Genomic DNA, 21373 nt, shown 5'->3' on the forward strand with positions numbered 1-21373 from the left:
CGGATGTGGCGTCCGGCTCCTGCGCAGAGGCGCGCCTCGGCTGCCTGAGAAGTTGCGAGCGGGCGGGATTCCCGGGCCCTGCTCCTAGCCATGGGCCGCCGCAGGGCAGCCTGTGGGCCGGGGGCCGAAGGTGGCCGCACTCGGCGCCCCGCGGGCCGCTCTCTGGAGGCTTTCGCGGAGGAGGTGGGCGCCGCGCTACGCGGTGAGTGGGGCGTGATCCGGAGCGGGGGCGGGGGTCGGAGGCCCAGGGTCGGGTCGCGGAGCCGCGGCTGAGGCCGGGTCCCCTTCTGTGCCCGGTGTAGCGTCCGTGGAGTCAGAGGCGGCCGAGGACGAGGGCGCCCCGGGCCCTGCGCACCTGCCCTGCGCTCTGGCCATGTGGGAGCTGGGCCACTGCGACCCCCGGCGCTGCACCGGCCGCAAGCTGGCGCGCCTGGGACTGGTGCGCTGCCTACGTCTGGGCCACAGGTTCGGCGGCCTCGTGCTCAGCCCCGTGGGCTCCCAGTACGTGTCCCCCGCAGACAGGTAGGCGGGAGAGGACAGGGTGTGGAGGCGGGGAGGGTGGGGTGCCTCCTGGGTCTTTTCTTAATGAGTCCCCTACTCTGGCGCATCCTTCTTTTCAGGGCTCACCTATTTGCACTGATCTGTCTAGTTTGCCCCCATTACCTAGGGCAAAGTTCAGGATGCCGCAGGTTTCAATAAACGTTTGTTGAGTGAATAAATGAGCTTTGTCGAGGAACACCTCCCCCCCAGCTGCCTCAAAAGCTTGGCCCATGAGAGTCCCTGGGGGTCATTGGGATGGGGAAATGATGCCGCTGAATCCCCAGTGGGGCCAGCACCAAGTTGACCCCAGAACCAAGCCCTACGCTGCTCCTGGCAGACAGTTGGTGGCACAGTCCGGGGTCGCTGTCATCGACTGCTCCTGGGCCAGACTGGATGAGACTCCGTTTGGGAAAATGAGAGGGAGTCACTTGCGGATCCTGCCCCACCTGGTGGCTGCCAACCCTGTGAACTATGGCCGGCCTTGCAGGCTCTCCTGCGTGGAGGCCTTTGCTGCCACCTTCTGCATCCTGGGTGAGTGTCAGGGCCTGGCAGCCTGGAGTCTGGCTGTGCTCCCAGCAGTGTGTTTTCTGCTGCAAGTCCCAGGAGGAGCATGACCATGTACGGGGAGGTGGCCAAGGTTTCGTCCTAACTCCCACTTAAGTCCTCGCCACGTGGGGTTGAGGTGGAGGCAGAACACTTCGCTGGCCTACATGCACCCGTATTTGGCCCTCGTTGTCAGGGCACCACCGCCCTGAGAGTCCTTTGTTACCAAAGCTCACCCCCAGAGACCTTATGGTCCACATGGAGGCCCAGGTGGGTGGCCCTGTGAGACTCCCTGTGGGGAGAGGGACTTAATGGGCTACTGAGGCAGAGGCTCGTGAGTGGGCATGGGCTCTCTGGACCGTGGGAAAGTGTCAGCGGGACTTTTAGTTCCTGGGACAGAAGGAACCAGCGGCAAGGGTGACAGGAGAGGGATTGTCCACATCCTTGGAATTCCTGTTTCCTGCACCAACAGGTTTTTCAGACCTTGCTGTCATTTTGCTACGGAAGTTCAAGTGGGGCAAGGGCTTCCTAGACCTGAACCGCCAGCTCCTGGACAAGTATGCAGCCTGCAGTGGCCCAGAGGAGGTGCTGCAGGCAGAGCAGGAGTTCCTGGCCCACACCAAGGAGCACCCCGAGGAAGAGGAGGAAATCGGTGAGGCCTGGCACAGACACAAGCCCCCTGGGTGGGAGCCAGCACCCTCAGGCCTACCACCTTCTTTGAGAAGCCTGGGGGTTGGGGGGAGCCTTCCTGCCACAGCTGTGGGATGCTTGGTTCTGCTCCAGGCTCACCTACAGGTCGCTTTCCTCTTTGATTCCTCGATTCAGATCCCTTTGATGTGGATTCAGGGCGAGAGTTTGCAAACCCCAACAGGCCTGTGTCTGGCCCCCGGTAGGTCCTCGGGCTTCCCAAGTTTCATGACAGCTCAGACCCAGGGCTCCTCTCCGCCTCTGGCCTCAGCCACTCCTGCTGCAGGGTGGGGTGGTGTCCTAAACAACACCAGGATGCCTTTCTGAGTGCGGAGAAGGGAAGGTGGAGGTCCTAATGGAGGGATTTCAGTTTTGAGAGGACAGGGAATAGGAATCTGTCCTCAGCTTAGGGGCTTTGGTGAATGAGTGGGGAGGGATGTTAACTCAGACTGGCCAGTGAATGCACCCCTCCCTCCCAGGCTGCCCAGAGACAGGGCTGACAGTGACACCGAGGAGGAGTCTGAGGAACTTGGGCCTGACTCCAAGGACGGGGGAGGCAGCAGCAGCAGCCCTGAAGAGACAGAGACCAGGGTCCCCACAGAGATTTGGAAAGGAATCAAGAAACGGCAGAGAGACTGAAAGCTGCAGACATGTATATTTTCCGAGGCAGAGTGACGAGGACATCTAGAGATGGCAGTGGAACTTGCGGGAACACACACACAGGCCTGGTGGCCTCAGCCCCTGCAGCTGCCAGCAGGACTGGACTCTGTCTGGGTTTTCTCCCTGTGCTTCTAACCCGGCCTTGCTCTGGGTCCTGCCTCAGAGCCCTCCCAATGAAGCTGCAAGCCAAGGAGTACCCTGTGTGAGCCTCTGCTTCTCCGCGCTTGGCCTGGGGGTTTGGGGGGACCCTCAGCCTCTAGTGAGGCAGACCCTGCCTAGAGGGGTCTGGGGTGTGGGGATGGGGCTGCAGGGTAGGTCTTGTGTGGGCACCCATGCATTCGTGAAAAGAAATGCCAGATAGCTGGCCAGTTGGCATGGAGCCCCTTACACTGACCAGCCTTGAATGACATCCTCAGCCAGAGACCCTGGGCCTGTCAGCTGGGTGGGGACTGGAGACCTGTGCAGCTCTCAGGCAAACCACCTTCCACATGCCCTCTGGGATGGAGGGTCCCTGGAGAAGGGTGGGGACACTGCACATGTTCACCCTCGCCCTCCAAAGCCTGGATTGTCCAGACTCAAAACGCACCTTCCTGCCTCTCCAGCTAGTGAGGCCTTGCCTCAGCCCTGGAGAGACGAGGACAGAACTTCCTTTAGGACAGGGCTGTCCTCTGTAGCACTGGTGACATTTAGGGGTGAACCATTCTTTGTTGGGGGGGGAGGGTTCATGGCAGGATGTCAAGCCTAGTCTCTACCCACTGGTGCTAATAGCACAGCCTTCACCCACTCCCCAGTTGTGACTGACTACCAAAAATGTCTCCAGGCAGCACCTAATGTCCCCTGGGGGGCAAGGCTGCCCCACGAGAGCCCTGCTTTAAGACCAGCACCCTCCTGCCCTGTGGCTGTGGAACCTGAGGGAAGGTGGGAAGCTCACCTGGTGGCCAGGCCTTCTCTCTCTGCTCCGGGGTGGGGGGGGTAGCTGCTGGCCAGACGTTGCCCAGTCGGCCGTCCTGATCCAGTGGGGTGGGGCTTACTGGGCACAGAAGGTTCACAGCACACACCAGAGAGACATGACCAGGGCAAAAGGGAGCCCAGGGAGTCCAGCCACAGCATACACACCACGAAGCAGGGGAAGGGGCACCACGAGCCCGGCTGCACAAAGCTGACCACGGCGAGAGAACAACACGGGGACTTGGGGAGGGCCTGGCTGGCGGCCGCAGGGCCTCAGGGGTCCGCCTCCATGTACTTCTCCAGCTCCTTGAGTCTCTTGACAAACTCCTGCGCCTCCTTGTTGTTGCGGCCCTCCAGCATCCTAAGCGCTGATCTCACTGCGGGCGGGTGGTGGGGGGACGGGACGGGGCCAGTGTCAGCCCCGGCTGGCCCCGCCCTTAGCCTTGCCCCTGCCCCGCCCCTCACTCACCCTGGGCTCTGGGCCGGCGCAGGTGCAGGGTGACCGGCTGCCCGGCCCTCGCGCTCCCTCCCACCTGGGGCCTCGCGACGCCACCAATGCTGCCCAGGCCCAGGGCTGCCTCCCCTGCGAAGTCGTTGGTGGACAGCCAGTCGTGGTCCATGACGGTGAACAGCACGCAGGCGCCCCGGCGGCGGCAGGCCTCTGCGGGCACGGAGCTGGGGGCGGGGGGAGGCGGGCGGTGGTCACCTGGAACCCTGCTCCCGGCTCCGGACAGGCAGGGCAGGGAGGGACACTCACAAGTAGAAGAGCTCGTCGTACACGGGGTGCAGCGTCCGGCTCTTGACCTGGGTCCTCTGACTGCGGACCAGAGGGAAAAGGTGCGGCGGGCCCAGCTCCACGATCACAAAGGGGTCGCTCAGGCCTAGGGACACGGCTGTGAGCGGACCACGCCGCCGTCCCCGCCAGCCCCGCCTCGCCCCGCCCCGCCGCACCCCTCCCCCGCACCGTTGGCGTCCAGGGGGAGCAGGTCGGCGGCGTGCAGCACCTCCACCACCAGCCGCTGTTCGGCCGCCTCGTAGTGGCAGCGGACGCTCAGGCGCCCAAACCGGTTGTGCTCCAGGGACCTCTGTGGAAAAGCCAGGGGGCCGGTGAGCTGGAGCCCGGGGACTCCCGGAGGCGGGGCCTCGTGCCCACACTTGGGCCGCACTACCTGCTTGAGCTTGTCCAAGTAGTACTGCTCGATGCATTCCCGGGTGGAGCACTGATGCAGGCGCAGCTCCTCCTCCAGCCTCTGCAGGAAGGAGGCGGCCCCTGGTGATGCCGGCAGCTCCTCACGGCCCCATTTCACGTGTGGGGCATGGATGAACTCAAACTTGGGTCTCTGGTGTCCACCCCTCCCCCTTCCTCTGTCAGAGGCCCCAGGGCCAAACTTCACCTTGTAGCTTCCATCCCTCAGGCTCTCCAGGGGCAAACCCTGGCCCTCAGCGTGGAAAAAATTGACCAGGGCCTGCGGCGGGGCAAGAAGGGAGAGATATCAGGGGCGAGGTGGGTGCTGGGGACCGAGAGTGGAGACAAATGGAGACTTGAGCAGCACCCAGCTCGGGCTCTCGGGAGCCCAGGGCAGAGCCACTCACACCTGGGGCGCATCAGAAGCCCCCAGGAAGCTTGGGAAAATGTCGGTGCCTGAGGCCAGATAGCTGTCTTAACAGGTGGCCCAGGTGCTTCTGACACAGGTGGGCTGGGGAAAGGAGATGCTGCCCTGGTGGGTTCCCAGAGGAGGGGTGTCCAGGGAGGGCCTGGCATCCCAGCACGGTGCAGCAGGGCAGCTGGGAAGGGTCAGCAGCCTTGTTGCCCTGGGCCTGGGGTTGGGGGGAGCCAGGAACTGGGAGCTGCAGCAGGAAGGGCTCTTCCACATGGCCCTACCTCCAGCGTGAAGTGGAAGCGCCCATAGAAGTCAGCAGACACGTCACGGTTTGCGCCCAGAGCCTGCAGAATAGCCTGTAGCAGCAGCTCCCAGAGGGCCTCCAGCACCCTGTAGGGACACTCGGCATCTGTGACTGGACACTGGGCCAGCCCTGCTCCACCTGCCCGGGACCATACCTGCTCAGGTTCTCCTTCACCAGCGAGGCGTTCAGCAGAGCCAGCTTCTCGTCCAGGTACTTCAGGAGCGGGGCCATGGCCTGCAGGCAGGGTCCTCAGGCTGGGACTGAGCCTGGACCCCCACCCCACACACGCATTCCCCACCATGCCCAAGCCCTCACCTGGCTAGGCACTCACCTCCTCGTTCTGGATGGAGTCAGGCGAGAGGCTGATGTGCTGCACGTACTTCCTGATGTCACCCACCATCTGTGGGAGGACGGCGTTCAGCACCAAGTTGGGGTGCAGGGAGGGGGCAGCCAGGTCCCGCCCCACCATCCCTGCCCACCTTGGAGGTCAGGTGTGCTGTCACGGTTCGGGCCTCCCGCTGCAGGTCCTCATCCAGGGCCTGCATGCAGCTAAGCAGGGGGCGCGGGAGCACACCCTCGAGCCCTGGAGCCCCCTCCGGCCACGCCAGGCCACGTAGCGCCTGGCCAGCAGCCTTGCGCAGGAGCTCCACGTCGTTGAGGACCACGCAGAGCTGGGGAGGTGTGCCGGACATGTGTGGGTTGGCAGTCAGGTGGTGGCCCCACCGTGCCTCCTCCTCCCCGCAACTGGCCCCTCCCCGCCCGTCGGCTCACTGGCTCGCTCACTGCCTCGCCTGCTGCCCCAGGCTGAGTGTCCACCTTCTTCCGCAGCAGCTCTGTGTAGAAGAGGGCGGCTTCACACAGGTCCTGGGGTGGAAGATGGGGGCTCAGGAGTTGTGGGACATGTCCCCTGGCCCTGTTGCCCCTCTAGACCCCGATCTCCTCTCGGGAGTCCCCACCTGGCTGAGCTGGGTGCCCAGCCCCTGGGCCTGGGCAGGGTCTGGCCATGCCAGGCGGGCCCACAGCTCCTGGATGTGGCTGAAGCAGAGGCTTGCAGTGGCTGCGGAGCTGCTGTGCTTGGAGGAGGAATCCATGGGCTCCAGCTAGGAAGCAGGGGGAAGCCTTGGTTGTGAGGTTGCCCTGGATGAGCCCAGCACCCTCAGGTCTAGGTGCTCACTCACCGTGTCCACATCCACGGCTCCCTGAAGCCTCCACCTGGCTTGGTCCCGCAGCACCTGCAGCCAAAGCTTCACAGCAGGCAGGAATGGGGCATGGATGCCAGCCAGGGCAAGGGAGCGGCTGTCCCTGCAGCGGGAGGCCAGCAGTCAGAGCTCACCCCAACTCAGACACCTTGAGCCAACATGTCCCAGGTTCCTAGCCTAAGGAGGCCCCGAGGAGAGTCTCTTGCACAGAGTCCTCCTAGAGCAGACTGGAGGACAGGTGGGGGGCAGGACACCCACCGGCCCGGGATGCTGCTCCAGAAGCACTGGATGTCTGCCAGGGTCAGGTAGAGCTCAAAAAGCCCTGAGGCCACCTCGAGGGTCATCTTCGGGCTCAGCTCCTCCGTCAGCACCCACACCTCTTCAGCCACCTGCCCAGGAGGGTGGAGTCAGACTGCCAACAACAGGAAACCCAGGTCCCTTCCCAGCCAGGGGGCTCTCCCCAGGCGACCTCCTCACCAGACGCTCCAGCTGCCGAAAGGTGAGAGTGAAGAAGTCGATCTTGATGATGCTGCAAAGGACACACCTCAGACATCTGCTCTCCCTGCTCCCCAGTCCAGCGGCAGAACTTGAGGGGCTGGATGCAGGGGCAGCAGGGAGAGCGCTGGCCCCACCTGTGGAAGAGGCTGGCATAGATGCCATAGCAGGACTGCAGATCCTCGTAGACAGTGTCAGCCAGCTTGACCAGCCCTGCAAGGCGCTGTGGCCCCGGCTGCAAGGAAGCCCAGCACACTGACCTTCTGGCCTGCACCCACATGCTGCCCCCCCTCCCCTGAGCCACACCTGCTCCCCCTGACCCATGCCCCCCCCTGAGTCACACCTGCTCACGAGGACTCTGGGAGTTCAGGAGCTTGTCGAACCATTCACGGTTCCCTCTCTGCAAGGGAAGCCGCCAAAGCAGCGTGGTGGGTGGGAGGGAAGAAGGACAATAAAGTGTGTGTGGTACAGCAGGTCCAGGCGGGGGCAGGGGCACGGGCAGGGCCGGAGCAGTTAGCAGTTAGCCCAGACCAAGCTACCAGACACACCTTCAGGGCAGCAGCAATGTCCATGTTTAGCTCCGTCTCGAAGGGGCAGATCTCAAAGGAAGGCTGGAAGAGCTGCAGCTTGCCAAGACACCTGGGCGACCGGTCACCCACTGACTGGGGGTGCCCCACCCAGTCCCCTACCCCTACCCCACCCCCACCCCTCGTGCCAGCGGCTGCACCCACTTCAACAGCAGCTCCAGGCGGTAGACGGCTGTGCTGTTGGTGGCAGGGAAGTAGTCTCGGAGCTGGCGCAGCAACCGAAGCCCAAACTCAGAGAAGGCGGAGAAGCTGTCTGCCAGTCCCTCCTCCTGGGGGACAGGGCCCTTAAGAACTGACTCCTGAGTGCCCGCTCCACGGCAGAACCAGCCAGTCTACAAGGCTCTGCCCTGAGGAGCACCCTCCCTACCACCACCTCCAACCCCACTGGCCTTGCAGTGATGACCTCTCCAGCCCCTGCCTCCGCAGCTCCCCCTGGAGGCACAGACGCCCTCAGGGCCTTTGCACCACCAGCTGTGCCTCCTGCGAGCTGGCCCACTCCCTCTGTTGCTCGGGACTCCATCAAGGTATCGCACACCCGATCCTGGGACCGCACAGCACGTGCCCTCTCCTAGGTCCCGCAGTTTGTCCGTTTGTTTTTAACCACCTACCGCACCCGCAGGCTGTGCATCCCACCAGGGCAGGACTCTGGCCGTCCCTGCCTGCCCCAGCCCGAGCAGCTCCACAGCACACCCCCCAGAAACAGCATTTTCAGCCGAGCCCACCTGCTCCTGGGGCAGCGAGGCCGCCTCTTCCCAGTGTGCCTGCATATCTTCCAGCAGCCCCAGAAGGTAGCCGTAGTCCAGGGTGCGCGTCTGATGGTGGCGGCTGCTGACCTGCCAGTGCCTGCGGGGCCCCAGCCCAGGCTCAGGGCAGCGGCCTTGGGGCCGGGACCAGGAGGAAACCGGCGCCCCTCCAACTCACAGCACAGCCCCTTTCCGAGACCCGCCCCTCCAGTGTCCCGCCCCTCGGGACACGGCCCCGCCCATGTACTTGCAGTTTCGCTCGCTGAGGCTCCGCCCCTCCCACCGCCCTTCCGCCCCGTCGGGGCCCTGCCCTCTTGCGTCGCGGCCTCGCCCACTCACAGCACAGCCAGCTGCAGCGCCGACAGGTTGCTCTGGGCGCCGTGCAGGCAGAGCACGGTGGCCGCAGGCCCGCTGAGCTCACCGCGCCAGCTGCTCGAGTTGGGCTGGGGGACGGGCCGGGTGTGGGTGGAGGCGGGAGACCCCCATCCCCTCTCGTCCCCCAGGTCCCCGGCCTCCCCCTCTCACCCTCCCCACGCCGCGCTTGGCTGCCCCGGGGGCCCGAGGGCGGCGCTACCTCCTCGGCTTGGTGCTCGAACTGCAGCAGACGGCTGAGCAGCAGCAGGTAGGACAGGAAGCCCGAGCGCCCGCGCTGGCTCATGCTCGTGTCCCTCTGGAACGCAGGGCCCGCCGGTCACCAGCCCTGCCCAAGCCCATGGGCTGGGGCGCAGGGCCGCAGGCCGGGGGTCCCCCTTGGCTTCCCACCTGTGTGGTGATCAGCTTGAGGACCAGCTGGCAGTCCCCCTGCACGCGGGAGGCGCTGGAGCGCGGTTCCAGTTTGAACCAGCGGTCCTCACCAGCCACGGGCACCTCCTGGGGAAAGGGGGTTCAGATTGGCGATTCTGCCTCCCTCTTCCTCCCGCACAGACTGTCTGCAGGACCGTGGGGAGAAAACAGGCCTCCGCTTCCCACTGAACACGGGTAACCAGCACAGGGAGCGCTTAGGGGCGCCTGGACCCCTGGAGGCTGTCCCTCCCCCACTCCTCCCAGCATGGTGCCCCCCCAGCCCCAGAAAGATGGGAGACTGTTGGGGGAATCACAGGACATAGCCAGCAGTGGTATCGCAGGAAGGCGGGGCACCCATGAGCAGGTGTTCCATGAGTGACGCCCCGACAGCCACTCACCCTGATGGGTATGTTGAGGCACCCCAGGAAGTCATCGGTGTGGTCCTCCGTGGGCCCTGCTGTCCCATTTGTGCGGGCAGACTTGACAATCTGTTTGAAATACCTGGGGGCGGTAGGGTGGGCGTCACACCTGAGGTCCCTGAGGAGCCACCACCTGCTGGCCCCCGTGGCCGAGCTGTGAGTGTCAGGAGCACAAGGGTCCCACCTGCCATACCTGCTCATGCCTTTTAGGCCAATGACTTCATTCAGCTTCCTGCATGCTTCCACCAGGGACACATCATCATCATGATCCCTAAGGGTGGGGCGAGGTGGGGGTACCTGGCTGGTCTGGAGCCCAGCCTGGCCCTGACTGCCCCCTCCCGCTCTCCCCAGACCAGAGGCGCCCACATCCCCTGCCCTGCAGGGCACAGGGGCCTATACCAGATGTCCAGGTGCAGCTGGTCGGTGCTGACATCCTCAATCTCACTATAAGGAGAACAGAGAGATACCCTTTAGGGTCCAGGTGATCCTCTGCCCGGAGCTGGGGCAGGGACCATTTCTGAGCCTCAGTCTCCTCCTCTGAAAAATGGGCATAGGACCAGTCCCTCAGTTCCCTGGGGCAGGCACTGAGACCGCATACAGGCACAGCTGCCACATACAACCCCAGGACCAGCCTGGCACCGCAGCAGACCCTGCCCAACCACCCTGCCATCCAGCTGGACAAGGGGCCTTACAAGAGGAAGTGCTCCTTCCACACAGGGTTCAGGGTGCTGCTCTTGACCTCAGTGACCTGGATGCACTTGGCCGGCAGTGGGCCACCACGCTTGCTGCCCTTGCGGAAGCTGAAGCGCTGCTCCTTGTGTGGGCCCGGCTCCCTCAGGGTGCCTGAGGCCGGCAGGATGCCCAACATGCAGTACGGGTCACTGAAACCTGGGACATGGCAGGTGTCTCAGCCCCCGACCCCTGACCCCAGGCCCTCCCGTGACCCCCAGACCTGAGCTAGCCAACGTCCCGGCTGAGCTAGCCAACCCCACTCACCGTTGGGGTCTTTGGCCAGCAAGTTCTTGGCACGCATGACGGAGACTTTCAGGGCATATGTGGGAGCCTGTGGGTGGGTGGGGGTGTGAGGGCCTCTCGGGGCTCAGCGTGTACCCAGCCCTGTGCCCCCTCCACCCTGAGCCCCTGCACACGAGCACTGCGCTGGTCAGCGTCTGCCCAGGTGGGCAGCAGCCTCACCTTGGCCTTCTTCACACGCTCCATGGCCTCAGCATGTTGCTCGGGGCTGGTGCCGAACACCTGCACAGGGCAGGCAGGTGTGAGGGCCCAGGTACCGCTGAAGCAGGGCTGGCTATTGTCCTGGGGGCCTCACGGGGTTGGGGGAGCACACACAAGTGAGGAATAAAGGTGTCTGTCCATCTGTTGGTTTGTCCTTTCTACTTTTTTTCTGTGTGTCTGTCTGTCCATCTTTCTTTGTATGTCCTATATCTGTCTACCTGTCCTTTCCTGTGTTGTTTATATTTGTCTCTGTGTTCATCTGTCTGTTTTTGTGTTCTTCTGTTTGAATGTGTCTGTGTGTCCGTCCATCACTCCATCTTTCTGGGCATGCCTATCAGCCCGTTTGTGTCTGCCTGTGCATGTGTGTGTGTGTGTCTTGTGTACATGGGGCAAATCTGTGTGTGTTCTTCAGGTGATAGTGACATAAGCACGTGGGGGAAAGTGTCTCAGTCCTCCCCAGAGATGGGGAGGGGCCAGGCCAGGAGGGTGGGTGGGGCCAATGGGGCTCACCTGCTGCAGGTAGCTCAGTAGGGCCCCCTGGTCATCCACCTGGTCGGGGCCCATGGTCCCTGCGCGGTAAAGGACTGTGTACAAGGCTTCCTCATAGAGCATCTCCACCTGCAGGTGGGGAGGGGAGCACATGCTGAGTCCCGGCCACCCTGTCCCTGTCTCTCCTCAGCCCCGGGCTCTGGACACAGGGGGTCTCAGGCTCCTCGAGTCCACCCTGTGTGCCCAGCCCCCAGCAGCTCCTCCCACTGGCAGAGCCCAATCCCTGCCTCTGTGCCTTTGCACCTAGCAGGCCCTCCATTGGGGGTCCCTCCTCACCCTTGATCTCTGTTCGCTTCCATGGGGAGGCCTGGCCCACCCACCCCAGACCCTAAGTCTGGCACACAGAGGTACTTACAGCCCCTCCTGGGGCCAGGCCCCCTTCCCCCTTACCTCCTCTTGGGTCAGGGCTCTAAGGCCACGGCTGGGGTCCACGGGCTCTGTGGGGGCTGGGGAGCTACTGCGCAGGAGGACCTGTGAAGGGCACCGGGTGAGGGCCTCTGTGGCTCCCGGGGCCAGTGGGGCGCAGAGTGCTCCAGGGAGGGAGGGAGTGGAGGGCGGAGGGGCAGGTGGGGAGGCCTGGCCCAGCACCCCATGCCAGGCAGCAGTGCCCGTGCTATCCGCACCTCGGGGCACGGCAGGCCCTGTCTGCTTTCCCCCTTCTTCAGGATGAGGCGCATCTGGGCAAAGAACTCCACACCATCTCCGGGTTTCCTGCCAAGAAAGCCCAGACTCGGGGTCAGCAGACCCTCCCCGAAGCTACAGCTCACGGCACGTGCCGGCCCACACGACTCAAGGGTCTCTGCATGTCTGGGGGTGAGGTATGATGCCTCCCATGGCCTTGGGTTCAGAGCCTCCTGGGCTTCCCCCAGAGGCCATGCTGGGCAGCTGGTGTGTGAGGTCAGCAAAGGAAGGGGGGCCCGGTGCAGGTGACCATGACCATGCGGAGCAGGCTGTGGGGTACCCACCAGGCCCCAGCCGCGGGCTCCTGCACTTCGGTGCTGCTGCTCGCCGGCTCCTCCTCAGTCCTCCGGCGGAAGGACGGGCACACCTGCACCTGCCTGAGCACGCTGCTCTTGATCTCCAGCAAGGTGGACATGGTGGGTGGCCTGCGGGCAGAGAGCACAGCCACAACCTCCGGTCGGGCCACTTGCTCATTCGCTGGTGTTGCCATACTGTCCCCAATGATCAAATCAGATGCCACCCTGAGCAATGACTGAGGTGTCCCCCGTTGCTCAGAGGTGCCCACTGCTGGGGTCATGGGCTCCAGCCCCTCACAGGGCTGCAGACTTGCTCAGTCCAAGCCCTATCCCTTCCCACAGATTCTGGCCACCCAGACCAGAATGACAAGTACTGAGCTGGCTTCAGGGGATGCCCGGGGCCCATTCCTCACTCAACACAGAGGATCCCTCTCCGTCCCAGTGGTATCTGGGCTGCTCCAGGCAGGATGCTACATGGTGGCTCAGCTGCCATGGCAACATGGGCAACTGGAGCCGGACAGGAGAGTGAGCGGGAGCTGTGGACCCACAACCCACACTTGCCAAAAGAGGAGTAGGCCCTGCTCTGGGGACACCTTCCTGTCCAGGTGGCTAGGCCCTGGGATGCCCCTGAGGGGCAAGCGGCTCTCACTGCCAACTCCAGTTCCCCCGGCCTGACCAGCCTTTGCTGTTACACCCACACACGTCCTCCAGGGATCTCAGTGTCCCCTGCAGACCCCGCTGGGAAGGGCAAGATGATAGCTAAGCCACCAAGGGCCCCTGAGCCTGCCTCTTCCACCCCATGGCCTGGCCCAGGCACCCACCTCTCCCCTGGGTCAGGCAACAACCTCCAGCCCTGGGCCCCCTGGATCCCCAGGGTGGTCTTCTGTTCCCCCGTTGAAAACCATCAGGGCAAAGTGAAGACCCTTTCCCGGGCCACCTCTGCCACTCGGTGCCACCACTCGGGCTCCCTGCCCCAAGCTTGCCAGCCTCTTGTGCAGGACACACCGTGCTCCCCTCGGCCCACCTGGGGGCCTTCCCACTGTCTGGGTCCCCTCATTGTCCACTCTTGAGCACTCCCCCGCCCCCACAGGGCCAGGCACATCAGCCTGAGCCTGCCATTTTCATTTGACAAAATAGGAAATGGGGACCCAGCCAGATCCAACTCTACTTGCCCTGATCTCACAGGCACTTAGCAATGTGAGAGCCAGGTGAGACCCGCCCCTGCCCTGTGCGCCCGCTGCTCAGGGGCTGGGCCTGTGCTTGTGCAAGTCTCCGTTTACCAGCGCTGCCCCTTCCTGGACTCTTATGCTCTGCTGGGAGAGCCAGGGCCAGGCACGCCTGCCACCTCGTGGGTCCTAAACAGACTTTTTGAGCAAACCAGGTCTGTCTCTAGGTGGGCCCAGGCTGCCATCCCTGGTCTGCGACCCCCACCAGCTCTTAGCTCCTCGTCCTGCTCCCTGATCCTCCAACCCCGGACCTGTGGGGCCCAGGGGACACTGGGCTCAGAGGGTCTCATCTGGCCAGACACGAGAGCTGGGACAGGGAAGGCAGGTGGCTCAGCCCCCACGAGCTCCCCCCACCATACCTGTCAGCGCCTGCCCCTGGGGGCCTCTACCCAAGATGGGGGCTCCGCAGCCTCTGCACGCACTTCCCGAAGCTGTCACCCTACAGCTGGCAGTGAGGTCCCGAGGGGGCTAGGCGTCACAGGCCCCCTTTTCCTCTCTAGCTGAGTGGAAGAGGCTGCTCCCCCCACAGACCCCCAAAGCCAGGGAGCAGCCACTGCTTTAGCTGTTGCCACGGCAACCGCCAGCTGCGTCTGCATGTGACAGGGGCTCCAGGGCTCACATTCCCAGAGATGAAGATGACGCAGGAGCCAAGTGGCCTGAGCTGCAGGGTTGGGGGCTTTCTCTGTGAGAACGAAATGTTCAAGGCAAGGCAGGCCACCTCCCCTGATAATCCTCAGACCAGCCCTGGAGAGGGGGTGCCACTCTGCTCCCCCACCTAGATGAGGAAACTGAGGTCCCGGGGTTAGGAACCCACCCAAGGCCACAGAGCCAGCAGGAGGCCCGGAATGGAGTCGAGGTCTCCCCAGCTCTGGTGTCCGAGCGCTAAGCTCTTGGCTCGGCTTGAGTCTTGGGGTCCATCCAGATGGGGTGGCCTTCCCCTGTGCTGCGCGGCCCCTCCCTGCTCCCTTCCTCAGCCCATTGCCAGGATGGGGCAATAGTGGCGTCTGGGTGCAGGGGTCCAGGAGACATGGCTCATCCTGAGAGCCCAGAAATTCCCTTTGTTCCCCTGGAAACCCTGGGCCGCCTGAGCAGTGATGACCTCACTGCACCCAATAGCCTGGGAGCCAGCCAGCACCTCCCCCAGAGCTGCCTTTGACAGTGGGCATGTGGCCGACCCCCAGGAAGCAGTCACTGGCTGCAGGGGCCCTCAGCCTGTACAGGGCATAGTGAGCTGGGTACAGGGCTGCAGGGGACCCCCCCCATCTGTCTGATGGGCCCCATGGGACTCCTTCCTGAGCTCTCCATTTCTCGGTCCCAGGTCTGGCCGGCAGCTCAGAGCAGGACATGCCTATACCCCTGCGTATGCCTGGCCACCAGTTCCCATTTATCCAACGAACAAAGTGACGCGGGCCAAGGAGCTGAACGCCACACAGGCACCGGGCCCAGCTGAAAGTGACAGGCCCGCCGTGTTCCCGGGCTGTGCCCAAGGCCCAGGGTTGAATGGGAAATGATAATTTGCAAAGTGGATGTCACTGTCCCATTTCACATCCCAGGGCTGGGGTGAGCTGCCCTGAGCCAGGCCTCGAGCCCAGGGCTCAAAGCCAAGCTGTCTCCTGCTAGCCCACTGGGGAGCCGGGGTGGCACTGAAGCAGGTAGGTCTGGGGCAGCTGAGCTGAACTGGAGGGCCAGCTCTCTCTCTAGTCAGAGTCCTCAGTGGCTAGCTGGCCACCCTTGGAGTGAATAAACACTTTCAGGGCGCTGGGGCCTTCTTACTGAAATCAGTCCCTGGAGACTTGGGGGTCGGGGGTCCACTGATGCCGCCGTGGGCATGTGTAAGGGGGTGGCAGGATGTCTGGCCCCACCAGCTAGCTGTCCCTGCTGCCCTGTTGGTCTTCTCTTCCCAGCCCAGCCCCCACCTGACCCCCCTCACTCTTCCTGTAGGATTTCCGGCTCCCACCTCTCCCTGTCCTCATTGACTCTGCACACAGTGCTCCCCTGCACACAGCACAGCTGCAGTGCCTCACTGCAAATCACCTGGCGTGCCCATTACAAATATTAGGGTCTCATCCCCACTTAATCCCCAGGGAGGGACCTGGGAATCTGTATTGTAACCAACTCTGTAGGTGGACCTAGAGCTCTGAAGCTTGAGGCGAGCTAGATGCTTCTAGAATGAACGCATTTAAAATGAAATCCTCCGAGGTCCCCTCCCACTTGGCCAGGCCGGCCCCCTCTTACCTGTCTTCCCTCACCTGTTCACGCGGCGTTCCTCCCTCCCACTTCTCTCAGTGACATCCCCTCTCGCCCCTTCCTCCCGTCCCCCCTCTTCCCGAAGCTCCCCGTGAGAACCTCAGGCCCCCCAGTTCTGTCGGGGTGCTTCTCTCGTTGGTGGGCGCTCGGTTCTGGGGCAGTTTGGAAACCTGGTGAGGGTGTATTTTTTTTGGACCCACCCAGACGTCTGGAGGGATTTGGGGAAAGCAAGGGGTCCTGCCAGGATCGGCAGGAGGGGGACGGAACTGGGCTCTAGGGGCGTCTTCCTCCCTGGAGGGTTGGCTGGGAAACCCCCGCGGAGCGTCTCGGAGCAGGGCGGGGAGGTCCTCGGCCCCGGCCCACCTGCGGCTTCCCCCGGGGTTGGCGCGCCGGGTAGGAGCGGGGTCACCCTGCGCATCCCGGGGGCCGCCGGCAGACGGTGGTCCTGGAGTCCCGCGCCCCCCGCGGCAGGGAGGTCTGGTCACCCCGCCCCTGCGCAGTGCGCACCCCGCTCCCGCCGGGTCCTGCTTCCGCGCTCCGAGGGCCGCAACAGCGAGGGCCGCTCCTCCAAGCGCACGCCGGCCTCCGTCTCCCCGGGGCAGACGGCTTGTCTTCTCGACCTCCCGGGGCCCGGGGTGGCGACGAGCGCGGCGCGGGAGCTGGACCGGCGGCTCTCCTGTACGTCGGTGGGGCGCCGGGCCGAGCTTCGACGGCCGGGCGGGAGCCCGCGGCACTCACCGTGGGCCGGGTGGCTGAGAAGTGGGGACAGTGCTCCTGCGAGCGCCGCGCTCGGCACCGGCTCCGGGGAGGCTTTGGCTGCGCAACCACTCGCAGCTGCCAGAGCAGACAGCACAGCGCGGGCGCAGCGGCTGCAGGGTCCGGGGGCGGGGCCGGGTCTGCTCGCCCCGCCCCGCCCCGCCGCTCCGGGCTCGCTTCCGCCCCGCCCCCGCCTCCCTTGAGTCCCACCACCGCGCCCCCGCCGCAAGGAGCGCCGGGCGAGGATCCCCGCGACCCCCGTGCTCTGCCGGGCACCCCCTCCCCCAAGGGGCGGGGTTCGGGGCTGTCAGTCAACCCACAGGTGGGTGCAGCGCGGGAGCAGGATCTGCTCTGCGTCAGGACCCCCTCCTGGGGGCCCCAGGGAAGCCAGAGTCGCCGAAACGGAACAAGATATGCCCGGGTCCGCAGCGCAGACTTTTCTGGAAAGCCTGCGCAGTCATCTCCGAAGTCGCCCTACCAGCTCAGAGCTGTCCCCAACACAAACATGGAGCGGACCTTGGTCTGGGGACTCCTCCACCGCGGGCCTAATCGCTTTTCTCAGAAGGGACAGTCCGCACCCGGGGCAAGGGGGTGCTGCAGGCACCAACCCGGGATGCCCACAACAATCCTGATCACCTGTTGGGGTGACCGAACCCCATGGCCCATCCTGGGTCGCTTGCTGGGTTGCCCCTCTGGCTGGAACCGCCGTCATGCGCTGGACCCCCTCTAGCGCCATTCCCAGCCCATCCTCGGTGCCCCTCCACCGCACCGTGGTCACCTGGAGAGCTTGTAAAAACAGATTGCTCGGCCCACCCGGGACCTGCTGATTCCCAAAGTCTGGGCTGGGGCCCCATCATCTGAGGCTCCTCCCACCACACTTGGAGAACCCTGGGGGCTGCTCAGAGGTTCTGAACTTGTCAGAGACGCACAGGGTCCCTGTATCCCAGCCCTGCCTTTGGCGGATCCTGCTGGACCCTCAGAGCGCCTTCCCTGCATTTGGCGGATCCTGCTGGACCCTCAGAGCACCTTTTACTTGGGGATCAAGACTGTGGTTTGGATAAGTTTTCACCCCAGAGACTTCGTCTCTAATGGAGGTACTCCAGGCCAGATGGGGAACAGACAGACCTGGAACCCACTTCAGCTCAGACCCAGAGGCAAAAGACAGTTGGCGCTGGGGAGGCCAGGGGTCAGCTGAACTTAGGAGAGGGCCAGAGTCTGGAGGAGCAGGGTTCCAGAACAGAGCTGCATGCTGGGAGGCAGCCCACCTGTGCTTTCTTCACTCCCCAGTCCAGAGGAGACCAGGTGCTTCCCCTCGCCCCAGGATGCGGCCACCACCTGTCTCAATTTCTAGACCCAGACTCACAGCCATGCCATGCGTGCCTGTCTGTGCAGGATAAGACACAGAACCACCTTGTTCGGGGAAGACAGCCCTGCAGAGTGGGAGACAGCACTGAAGGGTGGGTTCTCCTTCTGGAAGTTCTGGCCCTAGGCCCTGCTTCCATCCTGACCCAGCACAGCCAGGCAGATGGGGGAGGGGGTGCTCAGGAAATGCACAATGGCTTGGGACAGATGAGTCAGGTGAGCAGGGGAGGGGCCTGGATCCCATGCCACCAGCTGCCCCTTGGCTTCCTTCTGCAGGGGGTGGGAATGGTTTGGGGGCAGCTAATGTCCTTCCCTGGGGATTTGGCAGGTCCTGAGCCAGGGTCTTGTAGCTGATGCCCCCCACCTCTGCAGTCTTGCATCAGATTCTGCCAACCTGTTGGAACAAACACCGCCTGGTTGCCATGGTGATCCTAATGGCTTTGGGGTGAAGAGACGAGAGCCTAGGAGAGCCTGCAGCTGCTGTAAACAGGAAGTTAGGAGGGGCAGCTGCCAGTGGAGGGGGCCCCTACTCACACCCCCATCCCAAGCTCTGAGGGGAGCTAAGGGGCTGGGGGCCAGCGACGTCACGAAGATGCACCAGCCGCTAAGACTAACACCACGCAGCCTGTCGGGGCAGAGGGCGCCTGGAGGCCTCACCACTCTCTTTTGCAGGTAGGAAAACTGAGGCCCAGAGAGGCCCAGAGAGGGGAAAGGGCTTGTCCAGGGCTACACAGCAACAGGCTGCGTCCCAAAGCCAACTCTGGGCCTCTGTTTCCCCAGGAAAGCATAATCTTCAGGGTCCTTCCCTCCACAAACATTTCCTGGGGAGGGAATGATGGTCCCGTTCGTGCCGACCCCTTCATTGTCCCCCAACCTCCTGGGTCAGACTCCTGCCCTGCCACACTCCTCCACTGCCTTGGGCCTCAGTTTCCCTCATTAGTAAAACGGAGATAGCAGCAGCAGAGCCCACCTCTCAGCAGGGGGAGGGGATGGCCTTACCGCGGAGCAAGTGCTGGTTAGAGTCAGCTGCAGCTCCTCCAGTCCACGGGGGATGGGAACTGGAGCCACCATTGCCCAGGACCCTCCAGTGGCCTTGGGAGGGTCTCTTTCCTTCAGGGACTTAGTTTTGGCCTCCGCAGGTTGGAGGTTTAAGCTCATCCTTGTGCGATCCCACAGCCAGTAGAGGACAGGGAGGGACGCCCCTTGCCCTGTGCCTGTGCCCCAGGCCTTGAGCTGAAGGATTTACGTTGGCCCCCTTGCCCCAGGCCCCCCACAGCGGTTCTGAGCTTGACGGGCTGTGAGGGGGCAGCTCGGGGCATGCACAGGAGTTAGGGCACAAGACACCCTGCCTATGGGGATCAGGGCTCGGTGGGTCTTGTGGGGAGGTGGGTTTACTCGTGGAGCTTCCAGCTGGAAAGGGTCTGGAAGACAGGGTGAGTGGCTTTTCCTTCTTAGGGCCAGGAGAAAAGCACCAGGCTCTGGGCAAACATTCTGATGGCTGCTGACGGGCAGGGAGAAGGGGCCTCAGAGGTGAGAGGCATCCTGGTAAGTCCAGGGCACTGCCATCACTTTTAATAATGCATGAAATCACGCCCTATGGTGGCAGCCCTTGGAATTGCAGGCACAGCCTCCTAGCAGTCAGGCTTCTCCCACAGCTCTCTGACCCCCATAGCACCTGTCGGAGGACAATGGCAGGAAAAGCGGGAAGGGAGGTGGATCACAGGGAACTCACAGGCACATAGCCCGGGAATTCGGGTCAGCGTCCCTGCCTGCCCTGGGCTGGAGGACCCTGAGGGACTGCAGGAATCTGTCCCATTACCTGTGCTGTCCTGGGTGGTTCTGCCAGCAGAAGTGGTGGCTCCAGTTGAGAGGGGGTCTGGCCCACATGTGACCCCTTGCCTGGGGCACTTAACCAGAAGCCCAGTGGGGGTCCTGCTGCCAGCATCTGTGCGGGTGGAGCCTGTGCCAGGCTGGGTGCTCTGGGGCCTCAGGCCCGAGGTTTTCGTGGGGCTGGGGGTGGGGACAGAGCAGCAGCCCAGCCAGGGCTCTGCAGGTCTGCGTGAGGCCCAGGCGACTGGCGGCAGAGCTGGGAATGGGTCAGGTGCCTGGCTCCTCCACGCACATCCCTCTGCACACAGGAGGCCGAGGCACTTGTCCTGGCTCTGGGGCCCCTGATTCCTTCCTCAAGGCAAGAAAAAACCCCTTGGGATGGGTCACCTGTAAGAGCAGAGGCTGGGAGGGAAGAACCCAGGCTGGGGCCCTGTAACTTTCTTTTGCTGCTCCCTCATTATTTTCTTCTAAAAGCTCAGATAAAACAGCTTCCTGACTGAGGCCCGAGGCTTTGGGCAAGTGGCAAAGTCCGTAGGGTCTGAGGAACTAAGGGTGGATGGGACCCAGTGCTCTAGCTCCTCTGCCAGGCCCATGGCCTCTGCAGATGGGGTCACAGTAGTCTGGAGGCCTCCAGATGAGCCTCCTGACCACTGAGGCAGGACACCCCCAGGCTCAGCACCAGGGTCGGCTGGGGGCAGATCTGGACCAGCACTCCTTGGGCCCCTCCCTGCTGGAGTTGACTTAGACCAGTTGGAGCCGGCCCAAGTCAGTGCTCGGGGGCCCTCCAACCTGGCAACACGTCGCCATGGCAAGCTCAAACTGGAGGCAGGGCCTGATGTATTGTAGGAGGGCTTTGGGCTGCCTGGTCAGGGAGCAAGGTGGCCTCATGGGGGCGGGCAGGTGTGAGGACACGGTGCTGACTCGGCCAGGACAGTCCAGGGAGGCCGGGGGGGACCCCCAGGGACCCAGAGCCCATCCAGGAGCCTATCTGGGCTCCAGGCAGAGTGGTTCCTGGGGAGATAGGCTCCCAGCTTGTCCTACCTGTGGTCAAGTTCTCCTAGAAGCCCCAACGCTGGGTTCCTTGCTCTGCACCCATGTAACAGCCTGGCCCGAGCCAGTCCTGGACACAGTGTCCCAGGGGCCTGGTCAGGGTCTGAGCCAAGGGCTCACAGGCACCTTGGCACCATGAGGACGGCATCCTGGTGCCCCAGGGAGGTCCACCCTGGCGGTGAGAAGGAGGTCCCCATGGGGGGAACCTGCTTCAGTAGGCCAGGGAGGTACAGGCGAGACTCAGGGGACAGGGCCAGGGGTCAGTGCAGGATGTGGGCCCAGCCTTGGCTGCCCACGCCCCAGCCTCAGAGGCACAGACCGGGGGATTCAACCTTGGCTCTAGGGAATGTCACCCTCTGCCACTTGCGGGTCACTGAGCATCTGATGCTGGAAGCCGAGGGAGGAGGCGGCTCCAGCAGCTCCTGGGCCAGCAGCACAGGACCCTGGAATTGGCCAGCGTGGCCCCCCTGACACCGAGCATGAAGCAGCCTGTGCAGACGGAGCAGGAAAAGGATACCCTGCAGGCGGCAGTTAGTGGAAATATTTTAATTAGAGGATTTTTAGATACAGTGGTTAATCTATAGCCCACAATTCCTTACTAATTATTAGGCGCCTCATGCTGGGAACACACGCT

General features: G+C 63.5%; 2 protein-coding genes across 4 annotated transcripts; one reads left to right on the plus strand and one right to left on the minus strand.

The window, feature by feature from the left end:
* Nucleotides 1-7: 7 nt before the first annotated feature.
* On the plus strand, nt 8-2623 carry TSR3 (TSR3 ribosome maturation factor). 2 transcript variants are annotated; one of them, XM_067707140.1, is made up of 6 exons: nt 8-202; nt 303-501; nt 878-1071; nt 1556-1735; nt 1909-1972; nt 2250-2623. In XM_067707140.1, the coding sequence occupies exons 1-6, from the start codon at nt 91-93 to the stop codon at nt 2407-2409; spliced, it is 909 nt and encodes a 302-aa protein (XP_067563241.1). In that variant the 5' UTR covers nt 8-90; the 3' UTR covers nt 2410-2623. The 2 variants fall into 2 exon arrangements, with proteins under 2 accessions (XP_067563241.1, XP_067563240.1); XM_067707139.1 differs by having other exon boundaries at nt 9-202; nt 303-522.
* On the minus strand, nt 2407-16611 carry BAIAP3 (BAI1 associated protein 3). Of its 2 annotated transcripts, none has more exons than XM_067707124.1 (34): nt 16480-16611; nt 12257-12397; nt 11915-12002; nt 11682-11762; nt 11253-11360; nt 10704-10763; nt 10506-10572; nt 10202-10397; nt 9909-9953; nt 9703-9780; nt 9489-9591; nt 9070-9177; nt 8882-8977; nt 8647-8750; nt 8287-8407; nt 7709-7833; nt 7526-7616; nt 7321-7377; nt 7115-7212; nt 6960-7011; nt 6741-6871; nt 6462-6585; nt 6240-6383; nt 6055-6147; nt 5763-5954; nt 5615-5683; nt 5438-5517; nt 5261-5369; nt 4773-4844; nt 4548-4628; nt 4343-4463; nt 4136-4259; nt 3848-4053; nt 2407-3755 (listed from the first exon to the last, which is right to left on the minus strand). In XM_067707124.1, exons 2-34 carry the CDS (start codon nt 12385-12387, stop codon nt 3652-3654), a joined length of 3459 nt encoding a protein of 1152 aa, XP_067563225.1. In that variant the 5' UTR covers nt 12388-12397; nt 16480-16611; the 3' UTR covers nt 2407-3651. The 2 variants fall into 2 exon arrangements, with proteins under 2 accessions (XP_067563225.1, XP_067563226.1); XM_067707125.1 differs by lacking the exon at nt 16480-16611 and adding an exon at nt 16105-16458.
* Nucleotides 16612-21373: the final 4762 nt, after the last annotated feature.

This window comes from Pseudorca crassidens, chromosome 15 (genome assembly GCF_039906515.1).
Source record: "Pseudorca crassidens isolate mPseCra1 chromosome 15, mPseCra1.hap1, whole genome shotgun sequence".
Classification (NCBI taxonomy): Eukaryota; Metazoa; Chordata; class Mammalia; order Artiodactyla; family Delphinidae; genus Pseudorca; species Pseudorca crassidens.